At 35.9% G+C, this 23,463-nt stretch overlaps 2 protein-coding genes across 2 annotated transcripts in view; one reads left to right on the forward strand and one right to left on the reverse strand.

Moving 5' to 3' along the window:
• LOC127865107 (protein RD3-like) overlaps window positions 1–23,463 on the reverse strand; it is a 575,560-nt gene that overhangs the window by 496,272 nt on the left and 55,825 nt on the right. The window lies entirely within an intron of this gene.
• On the forward strand, window positions 326–9,326 carry LOC127865103 (uncharacterized). Its single transcript, XM_052405004.1, has 8 exons — window positions 326–370; window positions 1,824–2,109; window positions 3,537–3,650; window positions 4,105–4,186; window positions 4,593–4,634; window positions 6,024–6,155; window positions 7,006–7,080; window positions 8,806–9,326. Exons 2-8 carry the CDS (start codon window positions 1,825–1,827, stop codon window positions 9,021–9,023), a joined length of 948 nt encoding a protein of 315 aa, XP_052260964.1. The 5' UTR covers window positions 326–370; window position 1,824; the 3' UTR covers window positions 9,024–9,326.

The following is a 23,463-nucleotide window of genomic DNA, read 5'->3' on the forward strand; positions in this document are numbered from 1 at the left end:
CAAGACTGTTCAAAGTGTTGTTTGATGCAGAATGGAAATATCGAGTAAATGCTCCAATGACAAGACAGAAAACTGTTCGTGATATGAACAAATTAACGTGCATACCAGAAACCGATGATCTTGTCAAGTTCAGGGATTATTAAAACAGATCATAGAGAATGAAGTCAGAGTTCTTCGTGCTTGTCCTAATCCTGGAAGTTGGACTAGACTGGCAAGGCGACTATGTGCAGACTGTACATTTTCAACAAAAGAAGAATTGCAGAAGTTGAAGACATGCTCCTGGAAGCATACCAGAACAGACCAGAGTGGGACGGGGACTTGAAGAGTTTCGTGCCTCATTGTCTGACACTGAGAGAGAGTTTGCAAAAAGGCAAGTTTTGTCTTCATTGTAAATAAGCATCCTAGGAACTTAAATATGTATCTAGATATTTAGTTTTGCATAAATTGTGTTTTTGACCTTAAAATATGCAGAGGCGTCGAAGTTCAGGATTACGCCTGAAATCAGGATTTTGGCCCTTAAGGACCAATTTTGATATTGATATAAATCAGAGGATTTTTTACTGGAATTTTAAGATAATTATCACAAAATGTCATCTTAAACACAAATTATTTTACTTTAACATATTGTTTACAAAGTTATATACAATTGTAAACAAAGTTTACATGAATTATTAACCCTCTTTTGCTCTGGCCCCAAAACGAAATGCCTATTTTAAGGATTTTAGATTTTTAGCCAATTGACACCCCTGATATGTTGTTTTGTTTTGTTTGCATTTGAAACACAGATTTCTTGTTGTTTTAGCTCACCTGAGCACAACGTGCTCATGGTGAGCTATTGTGAACGCCTTTTGTCCGTCGTGCGTCGTCAACATTTACCTTGTTAGCACTCTAGAGGCCACATTTATTGTCCAATCATCACGAAACTTACTCAGAACATGTGTCCCAATAATATCTCGGACGAGTTCGAAAATGGTTCCGGTTGATTGAAAAACATGGCCGCCAGGGGGCGTGGCAGTTTGCTATAGTAAAACCTTGTTAACACTCTAGAAGTCACATTTATTGTCCAATCTTCATGAAACTTTGTCAGAACATGTGTCCCAATAATATCTTGGACGAGTTCGAAAATGTTTCCGGTTGGTTAAAAAACATGGCCGCCAGGGGGCGTGGCAGTTTTCCTTATATGGCTATAGTAAAACCTTGTTAAAACTCTAGAAGTCAAATTTTTAGTCCAATCTTCATGAAACTTTGTAAGAACATGTGTGCCAATAATATCTTGGACGAGTGAGAAAATGGTTCCGGTTGGTTGAAAAAACATGGCCGCCAGGGGGCGTGGCAGTTTTCCTTATATGGCTATAGTAAAACCTTGTTAACACTTTAGAAGTCACATTTTTAGTCCAATCTTCATGAAACTTGGTCAAAACATGTGTCCCAATAATATCTTGGACGAGTTCGAAAATGGTTCCAGTTGAATGAAAAACATGGCCACTGATCTGAACATTTGTTCTAACAATAGCTTGAGTGAGTTTGAAAATGGTTATGGTTGTTGAAAAACATGGCCGCCAGGGGGGGGGGGCAGTTGTCCTTATATGGCTTTAGTGAAAACTTGTTGACACTATATTAGCCACATTTATTGGCCAATCTTCATGAAACTTGGTCAGAACATTTGTCACAATGAAATTTTGCCAGAGATTGAAGCTGGGTCATATGAGCTCAAAAACTAGGTCACAAGGTTAAATATAGAAAACATGTTAAAAGTCACTTTTTTGTATCTGTTTGGGAAGTCACTTTGTGCCTAATGTTTTTTATTTATGAAATATTTTCAGAATGGACATGCTTGAAGTGCGTGGAAAATCAAAGAAGAATGTGACAGCATGTATATTATTAACTCCAGATGTAAAATCAGCTATAAATGTCCTGGTGGAGACAAGAAGTAGTTCATTGGTATCAGTTCCAAGAGACAATCCCTATCTTTTCTCCAGATTAAATGCTCTTACTCCATTATCTGGCAGTCGAGCTATGCATGAATTGGTTCGAGAATGCCCGGGACTGCAGAGGCCTGAAAGGATAACAACAACCTTATTGAGAAAATACATTGCTACAGTGTCACAGGTAATTATACCCTAAAACCTTAGGTTATGCAGCATATTTGAAGCACTTTGAACTGAACAAATTATAGTTTTAAACCTTAACTAGGACAGTTAGAAACAGGTAAAAATGGGTAGACAGACTGATAGTGAAAACCACTTAAAAATCCTCACTGGTTCATAGGAGCCTGAGGTATATAGTAATAAAATGTATAATCGTGTCTGAAACCACAAGGTCCAGAGAATGGTATTTGGTTTGTAATTACTGAGTTGTCCACTACCAAGATTGTTCAAATTATGCCCCTGGAGTCAAAGTTTGCCTGCCTCTTTGGTCACAAGTAAAGCATAGAGTTAAATGGTTATACCTTCTTATGAAACCTACGCCTTAAATACAACACAGCCCAGCAGCTAAATATTTGACATTCTTCAAAAGTTCCAAGGTTACTTTGTCATGGTGATTTGCCAATCATTGGTTCAGCATTTCTTACTTGCTGTCAATATACCTTGAGCGACCATTGCAGTCCTTTTGTTTACTTTAGTCTTTGATACATAGATTTGTTATTTTATATTAAACTTTGCTGTTAAATCAAGAAATTGTTATGTTGTTTTATATGTATGTATTTGCTTTGGTTCGAATATGGCCATATTAAATGTATGCAAATGTGTTATCCTTGTCAAATAAAAAATCATTTCTTGAAACATTCAAGGTTCAATATTGAACTTTCTATTTATAATTCAGTACTTATTTTTTATTTTACAAACTGGTACAATCGTTCACAATTACTTCTAAAGTCTAGTTGTGCAAATATTGGATTGTTTAAGCCATTTAAGAATTATGGTCTTTGTTTCATATCCCTGTACAGATGAGATATTGTGACCTGAAGGTTTCTTTATTATGGCACAATATTTATTTAGACTTTCAGCAATTATACTACATTCTCTTCCAGTTTAATGGCATACATACATACATGTATACTTCGGCTTTTATACAGGAATAAGTAATTATGTTGAATTTGCTTGCCATCAATTTGTGAATAAATTATAATAAAAACTTTTATGGAGACCTTTGATTTTGGCAGCTTTTGTATGACAGAAAATGGTTATCTGTGAGAACCCAATAATTGATTTTAAATTGTTAGACCCAATTGTTATATTTAACATAAATTTTGGCATATATACAGGAAGTAGCTATTTGCAAAATGGCGGATCATGTAAATACCAAACCACGTGTTGGCTTTTTCAGAATTAAACATTACAAAATTTTTGACTCTGTAAATGCATGGTGTGATTACAAGAATTTGGAGCACCATAATGACTACAACTATACAGATAAAAGCTTTCTTGTGTACATCTTTTCTGTAGAAGATGCAAAAAAAATTTGTTAAATTGGCAGCAAACTGGAATGATGACTGCATATTTGTGAATATAATCAAGAATTAACATGCTTTGTAGATTCTTGACATGACTCATGGTGAACTAAAATTGCTTGCAAAGCATCTGGGACATGATGTGAAGACACACAAGGAATATTATCAGTTGTCTTCCAGTACCATGGAACTCTCAAAGGTATATATTTCATTAATAAAAATCTTTAAATTTTCCATACACATATATTTGAAAAACTAAATGCTATATTGTAACTAAGAGGGCTAAAAGAAAGAATAATTTAACAGGCAGCCATAGTAAGACCATATCTGATGTTGACTTTGACTAGTATGCTTTGCATTAATGGCCTTTTATGCCCCCTGGATCGAATGAACGGGGGTATATTGTTTTTGGCTTGTCTTTCTTTGTATGTGTGTGCGTGTCACGGTGTGTGTGTGTCCAAAACTTTTACCAAAACTTAAACGTTTGATCATAACTTTTGAAATATTGAAAACAGCAACTTGATATTTGGATTACATGCGTATCTCATAGTGCTGCAACAATACGCCAAAAACCGTATTGCAATATATTGTCGTTAGTTATGATGGAAGTATTGTTGACACTGGAATATTATGGTCTTCTTGAAATTTTATAGGTTGCCCTGATGTTGTATGCTGTTGAAAATGGTAAAGTCAATGAGTGGAAGGGAAGGCAGATGAAGGACATAGTAGTAGAAGGTTTGATTATAAGAATTTTATTAATATAATTCATTTTACTGAATTGGGATGGAGAATTTTTGATACTTTCTCTCCTATGGCTGTCAGTAAATTCGACTGAATGATCATTCTTCAGAACAAAACAGAGCGCTTGAGAACAGACAAACGATGTAAAACATTGTTTGAAAGGCGGGGCCCTTGTTTTGGCCACGTTAATTCAATAAGTCTAAAATTTACGTGGTAAAAATAGGCAAACCTATTTTATGTGCCTTGAAAATTGTTTATCCTCTCAAAGAAATGCTAATGCAACAAAATACTTTTTAACAACCTTGAAGTATTGAAAATATTTACTGTCATATCAAGAGTGACTTCTGGTTATTTTTTTCTATAACTAGTTATTTCTAAAATAAAAAATCATTTTTTACAGATTTACCTCTTCCAATTGAAGACGAAGATGGCCATCAAGAAGGTAAAATAGTTATTTATACCCATAATAGATCATTGGCCACTGTTCATTTGTATTATGAAAGTGGTCCATAACAGAGTCATTGTTATGGTAGCCCATTAAAAAAAAAAAAGAAGTATAGGAATACCTTAAGATTTGGACACCTTATGAAATAGTTTATATGCTCAATTAGACATTTCTGTTTCTGAGTTATTTTAATGATTTAAAGGATAAATAACTTAACTTGCAAGTATGAAGATTTTCTGATTTAAATTGTAAGCAGGTCTTATAACATATTTTAGTGGGGGATATGTGTGTTGTTATTTTGTGTACATCTCATACCTTAAACCGAAAAGCATAAAAAAACACTTTTAGAAGTGCTTTTGGAAAACAAAACATTTCCTTTGTTATTTCTGTTATCATATAATAAAGGCTCACCTATTGATGATAAAGACAAGACCCAAGTGTAGACTATATATTCTAGTACAATTTTCCATTGTCCAAGCAAATATATATTTATGCCACCCTTCGAAGAAGAGGGGGTATTTTGCTTTGCACATGTCGGTCTGTCGGTCGGTCCGTCCACCAGGTGGTTTCCGGATGATAACTCAAGAACGCTTGGGGCTAGGATCATGAAACTTCATAGGTACATTGATCATGACTTGCAGATGACCCCTATTGATTTTGAGGTCACTAGGTCAAAGGTCAAGGTCACAGTGACCCGAAATAGTAAAATGGTTTCTGGATGATAACTCAAGAACGCATACGCCTAGGATCATGAAACTTCATGGGTAGATTGATCATGACTCGCAGATGACCCCTACAGATTTTGAGGTCACTAGGTCAAAGGTCAAGGTCACGGTGACCAGAAATAGTAAAATGGTTTCCGGATGATAACTCAAGAACGCATACGGCTAGGATCATGAAACTTCATGGGTAGATTGATCATTACTCGCAGATGACCCCTATTGATTTTGAGGTCAAGGTCACGGTGACCCGAAATAGTTAAATGGTTTTCGGATGATAACTCAAGAACGCTTTTGCCTAGGATCATGACACTTCATTAGTACATTGATCGTGACTCGCAGATAACCCCTATTGATTTTCAGGTCACTAGGTCAAAGGTCAAGGTCACAGTGACAAAAAACGTATTCACACAATGGCTTCCACTACAACGGACAGCCCATATGGGGGGCATGCATGTTTTCTATAGATTTCAGCAAGACCCACCAATGGATAATAGACATACAAGACCCCACTGTTGACATTATATGTTTACAGGCATTGAGGCAACTGTTAAAGACACCCACAGTCTAGAATCTATACAGGAGTCAGAGCCTCTCATGATACAACAGGCCAGTGTTAACTGTGCTGATCATATGCAATCTACAGGTTTCACTTTGGTTCTTTCAGAGTCCATGTCAACTGCTGACAGTGAAGAGCCAGGCAGTCTGACCCATGATAGGAGGGAGCCAAGTGAAGAGCCAGCCAGTCTGACCCATGATAGGAGGGAGCCAAGTGAAGAGCCAGCCAGTCTGACCCATGGTATTTCTATTATCATATAATAAAGGCCCACCTATTGATGATAAAGACATGACCCAACTGTAGACTATATATTCTAGTACAATTTTCTGTTGTCCAAGCCAATATATATTTATGCCCCCCTTCGAAGAAGAGGGGGGATATTGCTTTGCTCATGTCAATCGGTCCGTCTGTCCACCAGGTGGTCGTCAGACGATAACTCAAGAACGCTTGGGCCTAGGATCATGAAACTTCATAGGTACATTGATCATGACTTGCAGATGACCCCTTTTGATTTTGAGGTCAAAGGTCAAGGTGACCCGAAATTGTACAATGGTTTCTGGATTATAACTCAAGAACGCATACGCCTAGGATCATGAAACTTCATAGGTAGTTTGATCATGACTCGCAGATGACCCCTATTGATTTTGAGGTCACAAGGTCAAGGTCACGGTGACCCGAAATAGTAAAATGATTTTCGGATTATAACTCAAGAACGCTTTTGCCTAGGATCATGACACTTCATATGTACATTGATCGTGACTTGCAGATGACCCCTATTGATTTCAGGTCACTAGGTCAAAGGTCAAGGTCACAGTGACAAAAAACGTATTCACACAATGGCTGCCACTACAACGGACAGGCCATATGGGGGGCATGCATGTTTTCTATAGATTTCAGCAAGACCCACCAATGAATAATAGACATACAAGACCCCACTGTTGACATTATATGTTTACAGTCATTGAGGCAACTGTTGAAGACACCCACAGTCTAGAATCTGTACAGGAGTCAGAGCCTCTCGTGATACAACATGCCAGTGTTGACTGTGCTTATCATATGCAATCTACAGGTTTCACTTTGGTTCTTTCAGAGTCCATGTCAACTGCTGCCAGTGAAGGGCCAGCCAGTCTGACCCATGATGAAATGAGGCAGCCAAATCCTCAAGGTATGAACTAAATTTGAAGACGGGTTTCTCTGCATTTTCTATCATTATGTGACAGAGTCTTATGTCATGACTGTATTAAAGTAAATGAGTAGTCCAAGTCAAGTGTGATGCTCTAGACGACCTCCTCTGTGATCTACAGGGTTACAACAATGTGCTTGTAAAAGTCCTTGTAAAGTACAAAGTAGGCAGTTTGCTATGGAAGTTAATGTTAAGTACTTGTTCTTCCAAGAAATGATAGTTCTGCGAACTGTCAGTTCTTATATGTGTGAAAAATTGTTTTAAACTGGTGTTAAAACAGTTTCAGTTCATTTTACCTCCTAACATGTTCAGGTTTTGTGCATTTTTATCAGGAAAACCTTGCTCTACAATATTCAATCATTGTATCACTTGCGGTGTTCTGCCGTGAAATTTTACTGTTGGGGACCCTTTAGGATTACAAAAGTGGGGACAAAAAGAAAAAATATGGGGACACAGAAATATTTTTGTAGCAGAATTAAATGTGTGGAAACTAATAACCTTTAACTTGATTAAACTTGCTTAAACTTCTAACAGTCAGGTTGTAACATTGTTATTAAAACTGGAACATTCAAACAACTTTTTAACACTGTCAAACAGTTGTCAACATATTTACAAAACTTTGAACAGATTTATGGTCATTGGACTCCGCATGGCATGTCAAAGTACTTGTTCGATAATTAGAAATACCGATAGTAAAGGCGTTTTCTTTTTTGCTTTATGCACAATCTGCATGTCATTTTGTTGTTGTCAAACAGTGACCAAGGACATTTTTGAAGCCAATTTTCTTGTAATGTACGTTTAAGGGCAGACTTTTTCGTAATTGCTAAACAATGTAGGGACTTGGGAAGACTCTGTTGGGTTAACAACCCAACAGAGTCTTCCCATTTTCTAATTTTACTTGCCGGAGGAAAAAAAATAAATGGATTTTTTTTTCTCTGGCCTGTCACTTTAAGCCATTTTGATAGTTTCGGAAATTTCCTTGATATCTGATTGGTTGTTATAATCTCAACTTACCAATGAAATAGAGTGTTAATATTAAATAAATTAACCATTGGCTGCGAAATGAGTTATGTACAATGAAATAGTTTGTTCTGGTTACACATTCACTCGATTACTTTACCGACTTACAAATTGAATCGATTAGTTTTTATTTCTAATTCATGTGCGCCCGCGGACCCATATACAGAAAACGGGTGGGGACAAATATTTGTTTTTTGCGACAATAACACAAGGGCGCATCCACGGCAGAACACTGACTTGTTATGTTGATACTTTGTGTGCAAGGATCAATTCAGTAGAAAAGTCAACAAAATAAACGGCTTACAGTCACTGACCAAATGAGTTTGCTGCTTAGAGTGTATATTTTTCCAAAAAATATTTGAAAATTTCCCCTCTTGGAAGTGTAGTTCAATTTTAATCAATACCTCGTTTAAATAATTCACAGAAAAGCCAAAAAATGTTGATCTTTGAACATAAACATAACATGTTGATGACAAAAAAAGTTGGAATAATGTTTTTCGCTCTGTGTATGGTGAATTATGGTGTTACAACTTGATTTTGTATGTTACTTGCTTAGAATTGAAATTTCCCCTTTTATGCGTGAATTATCCCCCTCTCAGGGGACCCGACCCCTTTCCCCCAAAACTGAAAAAAACACTGACATGATACTCATTGCTATTTTATTTTTTATATCTATTCTTGTTTTAGGGACAGGGACAAGAAAAGGAATGAAACGAAAGTGGGCCAGCGAAGAGAACATATGTTTCATGAACTTTTTTAGAGATGAATTAAGAGAAAAAATAATGCCATCTGGCTCAAAAATAATGGGGTCCCTAAAAATACTTACCGGAAGAACAGTGGCCCAGATAAGGGCAAGGGTCCATAACATTATTATGAAAAAACAAAAATGGAAAAAGAATTGTTGAACTGTGGAATATGTTTATGCCCCTGGTAGGGTGGCATATAGCAGTTGAACTGTCCGTCAGTCAGTCAGTCTGTCCATCTGGCCGAAAACTTATATGGCCATAACTTTTTCAATATTGAACATAGCAACTTGATATTTATACCCCTATTACAATTGGTAATGGGGGCTATATAGGAGTCACGTTTGTCGGTCTGTCCCGATATTTCATCCGATCTTCACCAAACTTGGTCAGTAGTTGTATGTAGATAATGTCTAGGTCAGTTTGAATATGGGTCATGCCAGGTCAAAAACTAGGTCATGGGGTCACTTTAGTATGTTTTAAACTGTAAGTTTGTACGGACCATAGCTATGTCATTTATTGTTACATTTTTAAATGACTCGGTACATTTGTTCACCATCATGGAACGGTGTGTCGCGTTAAAAAAAATTACGTCAATATCTCAAAGGTCAAGGTCACACTTGGGAGTTCAAAGGTCAAATGCTTGTCCGGGCCATAGCTTTGTTTTTTATTGTGAGATTTTAAAATCATTTGGCACATTTGTTCACCATCATTGAACAGTGTGTCGGGCGAAAGAATTACGTCGATATTTCCAAGAACAAGGGCACAATTTGAGTTTAAAGGTAAAAAATGGCCATAATTGAGCTTGTCTGGGCAATAACTATGTTGTTTATTGTGCGATTTTAAAATCGTTGGCTCTTTTGTTCACCATCATTTGACGGTGTGTCGCGCGAAAGAATTATGTCGATATCTCCAAGGTCAAGTTCGTAGTTTTAGTTCAAAGGTCAAAAATGGCAATAAATTATCTTGTCTGGGCCATAAATATGTCATTCATTGTAAGATTTTAAAATGACTGTACATCAATTTTGTTCAAAGTCATTGGAAGGCTTGTCATGTGAAAGAATTCAAGAGTTCAAAGGTCAAAATGGCTATAAATGATAATGGCATAATGATTCTTAAAAAATCGCCATAAATTGTATTATCTTGTTTTGTGAAGACAGCATACAAAATAATCAATCAATCAATGCGGTATGTGGGGGTAACAGACAAAGCTCCAGTTGGCATGCATGTGCATCTTGTGAAGCTGCACATATTGAGTGGTGAAAAGTGAAGGTCAAGGTAATTCTTCAAGGTTAAATGTTAAATATATTGCTTTTGTCCGTCCGTCTGAAAACTTTAAAATTGTGCCATAACTTTTGAGCTCACCTGAGTGCAACATGCTCATGGTGAGCTTTTGTGATTGCCTTTTGTGCGTTGTATGTCGTCAACATTTTGCCTTGTGAACACTCTAGATTCCACATTTATTGTCTGATCTTCATGAAATTTTGCAGAACATTTGTCACATTGATACCTCGACTGAGTTCGAAACTGGGTCATGCTGGGTCAAAAATTAGGTCACTAGGTAAAAAAAACAACAAAAAAACTTGTGAACACTGTACAAGTCCAATCTTCATGTAACTTTGTCAAAATGTTTGTCTAAATGATATTTTGGTTGAGTTAAAAATTGGTTCCGGTCCGTTGAAAAACATGGCCGCCAGGGGCGGGGCAGTAAAAAAATTTCCTTATATGGCTATAGAGAAACCTTGTGAACACTTTAGAAGTCAAAATGTTTGCCTTATCATCATGAAACTTAATCAAAACATTGGTTTTATTTATATTTTGGACGAGTTCGAAAATGGTCCAGATCAGTGAAAAAACATGGCCGCCAAGGGGCGGGGGAGTTTTTCTTATATGTCTTTAGTTAAACATTGCTAACACTCTAGAGGCCACATTTATTGTCCATTCTTCATGAAATTTGGTCAGAAGTTTGGTCTCAATGATATCTTAGACGAGCTGAAAATGGTTACGTTTGCTTGAAAAACATGGCTGCCAAAGGGCGGGGCATTTTTCCTTATATGGCTATAGTAAAACGTTGTGAACACTCTAGAGGCCACATTTATTGTCCAATCTTCATGAAATTTGGTCAGAATATTTGTCTCATTAATATCTTGGATGGGTTTGAAAATTATTATGTTTGCTTGAAAAACATGGCTGCCATGGGGCGGGGCATTTTTCCTTATAAAAATGGCTATTGTAAAATCTTGTTAACACTCTTGAGGCCACATTTATTTTCCGATCTTCATGAAACTTGGTCAGAATATTCATCCCAAAAAATATCGTGGACAAGTTAAAAAATGATGCTGGTTGGTTGAAAAACATGTCCGCCAGGGGGTGGGGCATTTTACCTTATATGGCTATAGTAAAACTTTGTTAACACTCTAGAGGCCACATTTATTTTCTTATCTTCATGAAACTTGGTCAGAAGATTTGTCCTAATGATATCTTGGATTAGTTCAAAAATAGTTTTGTTTGCTTAAAAAACATGGCCACCAGGGGGCGGGGCATTTTTCCTAATATGGTTATGTATCATGCTTTACTAAAACATTGTTAACACTCTGTAGGCCACATTTATTTTCCGATTATTATGAAACTTGGTCAGATGATTTGTCCTAATGATATCTTGGATGAGTTCAAAAATGGTTCTAGTTGGTGGAAAAACATGGCCGCTAAGGGGGCGTGTCATTTTTCCTTATATGGCTAAAGTAAAACCCTGTTAAAACTCTAGAAGCCATATTTATTGTACGATCATCATGACACTTTGTCAGAAGATTTGTCCCAATGATATTTGGACAAGTTTGAAATTGGTTCCAGTTGCTAAGAAAAACATGGCCACCAGTGGGCGGGGCATTTTTCCTTATATGAACTTATAAATCTTCTTGAAACTTTGTCAGTATATTAGTTTAAATGATATCTTGGATGTGTATTTCAAGTTGACATTTAAAGCTTTAACTTTGTATGATTCTAAATATGTGTCAATGCTGTCAGTTGAATTTTGAAATGTGAAGTTTTACATTTTTTGTAGATTAAATAATTTGTAAAATGTTGCAGTTTCGTCAATCAGTTTTATAAGACATTGAGCTTTAAATATGATGCAGATTGTAAGATTCTTAATATCTTTCAATATTGTGGATAAGTTTGAGATATCAAGCTTTGAATTTTATGCAAAGTGTATGATTTTAAAATGTTTTAATGGTGTTGATCCGTGTAATGAAGATTGCATAATTTTTATGTTTTAATTCTGTCTATTGGTTTTCAAAATGAAAGACTTTGATTTTGTAAGTGCACTTTTATCTCCTGAAAGATTCTTTTCTAGTGTTTAGTTTATATTTTAAGGCTGTTTGCAAACTCGAAGTGAAAACAGTTCTATTACAATTTGGTAAGGACATGACATTGCATATCTGATTTTAAAATGTACTTTGCTGGCAACGTGTAATTTTCTGAAATGTCTTAGTAAGACTGTTGTTTGCAATCAAAAGGTCTGTGCTTCATATCCAGGGTAATGCATGTTTTTTGTCCAAATTTATGTCGATTCAGACATTGTTCTATGTAAATATGGGGTTTGCTTGAAGGTTCAGTCTATTTTTATGTCCCTCACTATAGTAGTGGGGGACATATTGTTTTTGTCCTGTCTGTTGGTTGGTTGGTTGGTTGATCTGTTTACGCCAACTTTAACATTTTGCAATAACTTTTGCAATATTGAAGATAGCAACTTGATATTTGGCATGCAAATGCATCTCATGAAGCTGCACATTTTGATTGGTGAAAGGTCAAGGTCATCCTTCAAGGTCAGAGGTCAAATATATGTGGCCAAAATCGCTCATTTTATGAATACTTTTGCAATATTGAAGATAGCAACTTGATATTTGGCAAGCATGTGTATCTCATTGAGCTGCACATTTTGAGTGGTGAAAGGTCACGGTCATCCTTCAAGGTCAGAGGTCAAATATATGTGGCCCAAATCGCTTATTTTATTAATACTTTTGCAATATTGAAGATAGCAACTTGAAATTTGGCATGCATGTGTATCTCATGGAGCTGCAAATTTTGAGTGTTGAAAGGTCAAAGTCATCCTTCAAGGTCAGAGGTTAAATATATGTGGCCCAAATCGCTTATTTTATGAATACTTTTGCACTATTAAAGATAGTAACTTGATATTTGGCATGCATATGTATCTCATAGAGCTGCACATTTTGAGTGGTGAAAGGTCAAGGTCATCCTTCAAGGTCAAATATATGGGTCAAAATTGCTCATGTTATGTTACTTCTGCAATATTGAAGCTAGCAATTTTATATTTGACATGCATGTGTATCTCATGGAGCTGCACATTTTGAGTGGTGAAGGGTCAAGGTCATCCTTCAAGGTCAAACGTTATATACGGGGACATGGGTTTCACAAACGCATCTTGTTGCGTATGTAATTAATTTTGCTTAATTTTTGTGATCCCCCGCCAACAGCGGAGGGATATTAATTTGGCGTTGTCCGTCTTTCCGTCTGTCCGTCTGGCACTTTTGTGTCCGGAACCATATCTTGGAAGTGCTTTGGCAGATTTCATTGAAACTTGGTATGAGTATATATATGGATAAGAGGATGATGCACGCCAAATGGCATTGTACATCCTTGAATAATAGCGGAGTTATGACCCTTTGTATTTGAAAAAATGCTTTTTTTGTGTGTCCAGAGCCGTAACTTGTATCCAGAAGTATAATGGCGGGGGATATCAATTCAACGAATTTGCTTGTTAAATCAGTTTTTATTTTCATGATAATCATTTAGTTCGTACTGCAACTTATGATGGATTGTTACTACTATCTCCAGTTATTTGTTTGTCATGGGTCCGTCACCATTTATCTCTTATTAGCTCATCTATTTTTTGAAAAAAAATTATGAGCTATTGTCATCACCTTGGCGTCGGCGTTGGTGTCCGGTTAAGTTTTGCGTTTAGGTCCACTTTTCTCAGAAAGTATCAATGCTATTGCATTCAAACTTGGTACACTTACTTACTATCATGAGGGGATTGGGCAGGCCAAGTAAGATAACTCTGGCGTGCATTTTGACAGAATTATGTGCCCTTTTTATACTTAGAAAATTGAAAATTTTGGTTAAGTTTTGTGTTTAGGTCCATTTTATTCCTTAAGTATCAAAGCTATTGCTTTCATACTTGCAACACTTACTAACTATCATAAGGGGACTGTGCAGGCAAAGTTATGTAACTCTGACTGGCATTTGGACGGAATTATGGGCCCTTTATACTTAGAAAATTGAAAATTTTGTTAAGTTTTGTGTTTTGGTCCACTTTACCCCTAAACTATCATAAATATTGCTTTCGTACTTCGAACACTCGCATACTATCATAATGGTACAGTAAAAGGACAAGTTGCATAACTCTTGTTGTCATTTTTACGGAATTATGGCCCTTTTTTGACTTAGTAACTTTGAATATATGGTTAAATTTTGTGTTTTGATCCACTTTACTTCTAAAGTATCAAGGCTATTGCTTTCAAACTTCAAATACTTTCATGCTATCATGAGGTTACTGTACCTGGCAAGTTGAATTTTACCTTGACCTTTGAATGACCTTGACTCTCAAGGTCAAATTATTAAATTTTGCAAAAAATGCCATAACTTCTTTATTTATGATTAGATTTGATTGATACTTTTACAAAACTACTCTTACCTGACATACCACAATAGACTCCACCCAAACCATTCCCCGTGCCCTGCCCCCCTCCCCCCCCCTTAATTTTTTTTTTTTTTAAGATCATCTCACAAATGACCACCACACCCTCACACTATACCCCCGACCCCACCCCCCAATTTTTTTTAAGCGGTTATTATTTTTATTATTTTATGTTTGAAATACCGTCCAACCATCGCACCCAAGAATCCCCCCCACAACCCCCCCCCCCCCCCCGGAATCCCCCTTATTGTTGTTTTTTTGTGTTTTTTTTAAGATCATCTCACAAATGACCACCATCCCCTCACACTATAACCACCCCCCCCCCCCCCCCCCCCCCCCCCCAATTTTTTTTGTGAAACTTAAAAAACAAAAATATTTATTTTTATTATTTTATGTTTGAAATACCGTCCAACCATCGCACCCAAGAATCCCCCACCCCTCCTCCCCGATTTTATTTTATTATTGCATTTTTTTCCCCGCATTTTTGGAAGATAATGTAATAAATGTCCACACCACCACACTATACACCCCTCTTCACTCCACCCCTCCCTCTTTTGTGATTGAAAATGAAAGTCCCTTCACCTTTAAAAAGAAAATAGATGAGCGGTCTGCACCCGCAAGGCGGTGCTCTTGTATAATACTTGAATTGAGCATTTCACAATCTGACAATCATGCATATCATTTATTAGTTTCATAATAAAACGTCTGACAAGGGTCAGATAATTTTAACATATATTGTTGTTATAATTTGTCATGTGTTGTATGAATAAATGACACTTCCATGATAGAGAAAATTTAAATATATTTTTAGAGACATTTGTAAAATGAAAATGAAATAACTATACATTTTACAGTGGCTAGTCGTACGGCTAGACAAGAGGCTAGCCGCACGGCCCCGTACGGGTAGACAATAGGTTTGCCGTACGGCTCTGTACGTATAGCCTTTCCTATGGATATTGTCTAAGTTAAAGACAACCATTTTCAGTGAACTGATATATTGCTTGTATGAAACCATATATTTATCCATTGTCTGAACGACAATTAAATTATTTGTGTGACTCCATTTCTGAGCAGTACCTTGGCCGTCATTGAATTTCATAATATCGATGCCGCAACTAATTAAAACAGTTTTCACTCCTTACATAGGAAAGTCGTCTTATCAAAGAATCAAATTAGAAACCGATTTAAATTGTGTGTAAGTCAATTTCTAGAACGTAACTTTGACGGCTGTCGTCATTAAATTTCAAAATATCGATGCCGCAACTCTTTAATACAGGTTTTTCACGCCTTAGGAACGTCGACTAATTAATGAATCAAATAAGCAACCGTATGACATGAAAGGAAGCCGTGAAAGATGAAGAATTTTTAAAGCGAGATTATACGATTTTTTCAAATATTTATTAATTTACATAAAATGTGTATAAAAAAAAAACAACTTATTAAACATATATTTGAACATAAACTTAAATAAAAGTTAAGAAGAACATGTGTCGATATATGCAAAATAAGCCAGATATTAAATTCTGAAATCGAAAATGTATGTACAGTCGAATTCGCCAGCATGTAAATCGTGCATGTACGATGTGAATCTAAATTTAGTTTAACGGTTCATTTTTAGTGTGAGCGTCAGCTAACGCTAATGTTTTTGCAAATCGGTATGTGCGTAGAAGCCTTAAATGGGCCTTTTCACAGATTTTGACATGTTTTTAAGTTTGTCATTAAATGCTTTATATTGATGAATGTAAACATTGGATTTTTAACGCTCCAGAAAAAAATCAAAAATAAAATTTAAAAATGGAAAAAAAGAAGCCCGTACAAGGGCTCGAACCAGTGACCCCCGGAATCCTGGAGTAAAAAACGCTTTAGCCTAATGAGCTATCCTGCCAAGCATACATGAGAGGTGTATTCTATACCTGATATAAGCAATCTTCGTAGTTTCACAAATTTAAACGATAACAACAGAACTCTCCAAATTATTCAATCGTTTCGCGTTGCAACGCTCTATAATTTTTAGGTTTTTAAATCGTGAAAAGATGCATATAATGGCTATATTAGACCATGGTGAATGTTCAGTAATACTGATTCCTCACAAATATCATAACTAAAACGAAAATTTGCGAATCTGAAACAACTATTTTCAATTTTGTCAATTTACCAAACCGTGAAAAGATCCCTTTAACTATGACATGGAAAGACAACCACTGTCCGTTGCAGCAGACTACACATTCTTCTAGCGTCTGCTAGGAAAGATAACCACCACATTTGCCTGTTTATAGTCCACCACTCACTGGTGCACTGCAGTTGGTGTATATGAGTAATAGAGTTTAACAGCTTGTAAGACGATATTGGCCAGTCTAGTGTTTATCATTGAAAATCTGCACATACTGGCTGCTTTCAGAGAAAACAGGGCTTAATGCATGTCAAATAAGATAAGCCTGTGCATACTGATTAGCTTGTGCAATGCAAACACGCTAAACAAGGACGACATGTCGTATTTTATAATGTTTAAAGGGTCTCTTGTACTGGGATGACAATTTATGCATAAGCATTTAGCCCTGTTTTCCCAAAACGAAGCTAAAAATTTATTTTTTATTAATGATTTAAAAAAAACCATCTGAACCTGTGCTTTAAGACACACTCTTTATAATTTTGAATGGATTGTGTCCATTCAAAACTTGCAATATAAAAAGCTATAACATAATTTTTTAAACTGATGTGCGTCTAAACTTATACAACAACGAACACCTACAGTGACGTCAGCGCTTTGATAAATTCCTGCAACCATTTATTCGCCACACGAACACTAACTAAAAATACGAATGCTTCAGTTATAGGCTACTATTCCATCTGTCCGCAACCGCATATCCGCATCCGCAAAAAATAAAACAAGTAGAAATGCACTGCACTTATTCCATTCATCCGTATCCGCACGCGAATAGGCGTCCGCAATAGAACGCTCAAGTGAGCATTCTTGGGCTACTATTCCATCTATCTGTAAATGTATCCGTATCCGCAAAATATACGGACGCTATATTCCATTTATCCGCATACGTCGAACGTATCTTTATTTTTGTATATGGATAAAACTAAAAATTATAATTATTGAGATAATTATAATGAAGGACAAGCTGCTAAGCGTGAATTTAAGTAGATATAAGGTACAAATCATCGTTCTGTCCGTAAAAGGATACAAATGGTAAATACCTGAAACATCTTCTTTTAGTGCCTTGGCTATGATTTTCCATACATTTAAACTTTAAAGTATAATCAGAGTCACGATATGCAGAACTGCGTTGGTTGTATAATTCCGGGTATTTTTTCACGAATTCGATAGATTTTCAGTTTATTTTTTAGATGACAGCTACTCTCATCGTGCTAAATGCCGTCCCTATCTCGTCCGCATCCGTTTGCGGATAAATGGAATATAGCGTCCGTATAACGATTTTGCGGATACTGACGCGGATACGGATGCGGATGCGGATTGGTGGAATACTAGCCTTATTTTAGGAAAATATGTACGAAATATCTTCGTCACAATCGGCTCGGGCGCTTATTTGTCTTTGCTGCATATTACTGATTAACAGCACTAAATGACAATTCTATACTTTATAAGCCGTACGGCTAGACAATCTCAATAGGAAAGGCTATAATACGTACAGCGCCGTAAGGCTAGCCTATTGTCTAGCCGTACGGGGCCGTACGGTTAGCCTCTTGTCTAGCCGTACGGGACTGTACGACTAGCCACTGCCTTTAGTTATTGGAGGTTCTTATGTATTATACCCAGTCGCAAGTGTTATAGGCTATACTCAAATCTTTTCGTCCGTCTGTTATTGGATACTGTGATGGGTTATGTATCACATTCAATGTTTTTTTTTTGTTTATAAGACAAAATCAGATTTTTTTTCAAAATACCTTCCTTTTAACTAATTTGAAAGCATTTTTACAGGTCCATTCTTGCGAAGCAATAATGCAAGTTAAAAAACTGGTTTTACAAGTCCCTATTCGATATTTATGACATAACTATGACTAAAATCTTCAGAATAGTTCAAAGCACGAAATGAATATCTTTCTGTTGGACATGAGGAAGTGGACCGAATATCGATGACTGGATCATTTTCCACGAAGGCACATAAAACTACAGTAAAGTTCCGCTACTTTCAGCTTGGTCTTAATAGCATGTCGGACTTCATAATTAACAGGGTATTTTGTTCTTTATTCAATACTTTGGGACCATGCAATCTTGAAAAATTGCAATTTACAGTGTTCAATGTGGTCTTAATAGCGGTACTCTTCTTGTACTAGGAATCGCTGCGTGTTTTAGTCATTATCTTTGAAATCCTTTTCGAAGCTATCATAAAAAACATTTATACTCGTGTCACGCCAGGGTGACATCACGTCAGGTTTAAACACAATAAGTAAATACATATTGTTATAACGTTTAAATATTCGTTTGACTTCTATTTTTCATTTCAATTTAATAATCCTATAAATGTTTTGTTTTTGGTTGTCATATCTATTTACCATTAACGATCCGCAACTGTTTTACCTTTACGTATCTTTGCAATGAAACTGTTATAGCGACAACTGTTTCATTATAGCTGCTTGCATCACACGGACACCACTGTTATATAATTCAATGATTTCTACAAGGATGATTCTATCCTACATTATCTCAATTGTTTAACCAAGGACATTGTGCTTTTAAAAGTTCCGGCGACTACAAAATCACGCAACAGGAGAAAATAACACGATACGTAGTCAAATAATGCAAAAATTCAAAAAAATATTAAAATAACATTAAACACATATTTAGTTCACCATTGTGTCATTCCCTCTGTAAAATGAATTCGACTCAAAATGTTATTAAATGTATTATGCAAGGAAACCATGCAGAGCGATTCATGCATAGGCCACACAAATACAAACAAATCTGATCGTGAGGATTTAATATATAAAGTTTGAGGTCGAGAAGATCTTAACCACAATTCTAATGCGAGTGTCGCAAGATATAACTATGCTCAAGGCCAACTCATTTTTTAGCAAACAATGTTTCGTATTTCAAGTGACACTATCTCAGGGACCCGGTATGTCGGTATAAAGTATCACAGAGTATACATATATAAAAAAATAATTGGGTCATGGGGACCCAGATACGAGGTTTAAAGTAAAAAAATGTATATGTTATTTGTCTGCAGAAATAACTAGATATATTAAGTTTTGAGTTATATATAGGTTGTTGAAGGTAATTCGCATAAAACACGCTATTTTTCAGTTGGATACTAGCATGGGAAAGGGAAGTACCCAACACTCCGGAAATATATCACAGACCCTATATTTAACCCAGTATGAGTATATATATATATATATATATATATATATATATATATATATATATTCACACATATGGCCAGTTACGGGGTCTCTGATTTAGAAATAGGTTATGGGGTTCCCACTTTAAATACATGTATCTCCATACCCTTTTTTATCCGATATAAACACGAATTAAGGTATATAGGGGTACCTACTATTATTATTGTATATAAATACGTCATTTATTTAACGTCTTATACAAGGAAATATATAGCGAACTTATTTGCGAGGTATATACAATTTCAATTTCAGACCTAGTTGTGGTTTTCGATTTAAGACCTTATTGTGAGATTTGATTGCATTACCTCCCCTACACCCCCCTCATAGTAATTAAAGGAGCCTAGATTGCGGGGTTGTATATAGACCCCGTTTTTTATATGGACCTCGTAAGTACAGTCTGAAAACTACAGAGACCGCGTAACTGGCACTATGTATTGGTATATATATATATATATATATATATATATATATATATATATATATATATATATATATATATATATATATATATATATATATATATATATATATATCGGATATACTTATACTATAAAATGGCAGTGTTTTTCACCTAGCCAGCAACATAAGTGTATGCGGAAACAGATTTTTTTTTCATAGCAATATATATGAATATATTTACAGATATGTATATCGAAACAGAAATGTATATAGCAACATATATTTTTCAGTTCTGTGCGTTACGGAGTATAGCACAGAACGTATGTCTAAACATAACGCACCGCACAAAACCGGTATATTTGCGGTTCGTTCATGCTTGTGGTTGTCACGTGAGTGATGGTCACTCAGGTGGACATAGGCGGGAATTTGCACGGGGTGTTCATTGTTTGGTTAGTTCTACGCTAGACTTCGATCAGTAAACTTGTGTTCGTGTACAAATCCTACATCGTGTTGTCAACTTTAGCGGAACACAGGGTGTACATGCTGCAAGATTTGGAACGCATCATAGAAAAGATAAGTGCTTAAAGAAACGTAAATATGTTAAATCCGTTAAATTGATTCTCGAGCATAGTATCGAGTGTAACGAAGTAGTAACGAAGTTGAAACGATGTATATTTCAAGTAACAATTATTTCAGCAGAAGAAAAAGCCGATCAATTTACAATTGAAATATTGATGGCACGTGACCGAAAGTTCACAGGTCATTAATGGTAAAAAAACAAAACATTTCGAACTTTCTGGAGAATGAATTGCTATTCTCTGTGGTGTTGTATACATACAATATGTATATGTGTAAATGTTTTACGAGTCTGATGATGTAAAGTTATTTGCACCAAAAAATACAAGGTAGAGGCGATGACAAATAAAAAGGCGGAAACATAACGTCACGCGGTGCTCTTGACGGGCCATATCAATAGCCGGCAGCTTCATCTAACATCGCAACACAAGGTGCTGAAACTCAATTACCATTGAGACGCACAGGACTATGGTTCGCATGTGACGAACCGGGTCATCGGATAGGAGCAGCTGGATGTTCAGCAAACAGCTCGAACAATAAGATAAGTTGATTATGTATAGAACCCCGTTATCAGAAAATGGGTAGTTTTGGGTTCGTCGGAAAACGTAACGTACAGAAAGTTCAAAAAGTCGAACTTGATCAAAAGGATCCAAGTATAGTTCGCCGGTAAGTTGAAGGAAGGCCCACGCGGTTAAGTAGCAGGAGACTACTGATAGTAAGTACATTTTCGATGTAGTGAATGGCGGTTTTAAGTTTATTTTTTCCGTCGGAATACTGTAAAGAACAAAAAGATCTGTCTCAATGTATCAAAGGGATCTTAGTATAAAACTGGATCAAAAGGATCATAGTATAGAAATTGACGCCGGAAGTTCGCCGGTAAAAAGAACGAAAGCCCATGTAGCCAAGCTGTAGCAGGCTACTGATAGTTGTATATCTTAGATGTAGTAAATTGCGGTTATACGTTTTCTTTTTCGTCGGAAAACGGTAACGTACAGAAAGAGGTAAAAGGATCAATTGATCGAAAGGATCATAGTATAGAAATTTATCAAAAACATAAAATTCATAGTATAAAAAAAAATGTTACCGGAAGTTTGTCGGTAAGTAGACTGAAAACCCACGTGACATTTATCATGTTGTTAATACGCCAGTTAATACGTTTATAGTCGTATTTAATAAGAATGGGAGGCCTCGATATATTTAAAATTATTATTTATTTATTTGTTCTACTTTCGATATTATTAAGGAGCGTATCATGATATTGATACATTTACGAAGGATGTGGTTTGAGCTATCAAGAGAAGAGCAGGCAGTGTTAGGTTGTTATAAACTTATATTTGGCACGATAACGGCTGATCATATATTTACTAAAACTCGTTAAATTTAAAATAAAGTGTACTAGCATTCTTACGTCAAATTGACTTAAAATAGTTATTTGGTTTTGTGATGATGGCATACATCACAGTGAAGAATATGAAAAAGCATTATATGCTAGTGACTAGACGAGTTTGGATGTTAACTGGCTGAAGAAACAGTATTTTGATTCCTTCTCAGAGAGTAGAATCGCTCGGGCATGTGATCAATATGCATAAAATGCAGCTTTTCATAATTAAAAATTGAGTAGCTAGGCTAGAAAAAAAAGTATTGATTCGATGATCTATCTAATTTATCAAACGAAAGAAAAAGTAGTACCAAAAGATAAATTAATAGCTAGTCTTGTAGGGCAGACAATTTCCTTTCAGCGTGTGATTGTAAATAAAGTTTGGTGATAACAATGCATATATACAATTGCATAAATACCAGAGCTAGTTGGAAAGCTCCCGTTATTGTAACGTTGCAAGCTATTTCCAAACTTAGATTATGGAAAGAAAGCACAAGGCAGTTAATCAACGGTGGAAAAGATTTCAAACACAATCAGTTGTTTTTGTGTTATATATTTGCTGGTGCAAGTACCACAAGTTATGGGTTATGGAGGTTTTATAGAAAGTTGTAGCTTAAATGTAGATAAAGGCGAAATGACTGTCAAGCTAACGATTTTCATAAAAATAAAAAAGCAAATTTATTTTCAATTTGTTTTATTCCATTGACGAAGAGAGTAAAGGTATGTACTCGTGGTCTTTGAGACCCGAAAATGAAAAAATTGGAATGTACATGATCTTAAAAAAAAGCAACCTGTTCCCGGAAGTGAACATATTATTGACGAAGAGAGGAAAGTTATTCCTGGAAGTGATTACTATATTACACTGTTAAAATCAAGGAGGTACACTGCCAGTGTTTCTATAAACGAAACAGGTAATGCATATTTTGATTTAACATGAAGTCAATACATTAAGCCACCGGAAGTTGGTTTTCAAGATAAACCGGATAAGTATTCCGTCGTTCAACATGACGTAAGTAAGATTTCTTTTGATTAAGAAAATGCCTTGCATACGGCTAGAAAAGGTATGTTATTGCTCCCGGAAGTGAGCAGAAAGAGTTTGCTATGGTCCACGGAAGTGGACATAGAGCCCAGTGGATTGCTCCCGGAAGTGAGCAGAAATTGTA

This window comes from Dreissena polymorpha, chromosome 1 (assembly GCF_020536995.1).
Source record: "Dreissena polymorpha isolate Duluth1 chromosome 1, UMN_Dpol_1.0, whole genome shotgun sequence".
Taxonomy (NCBI): Eukaryota; Metazoa; Mollusca; class Bivalvia; order Myida; family Dreissenidae; genus Dreissena; species Dreissena polymorpha.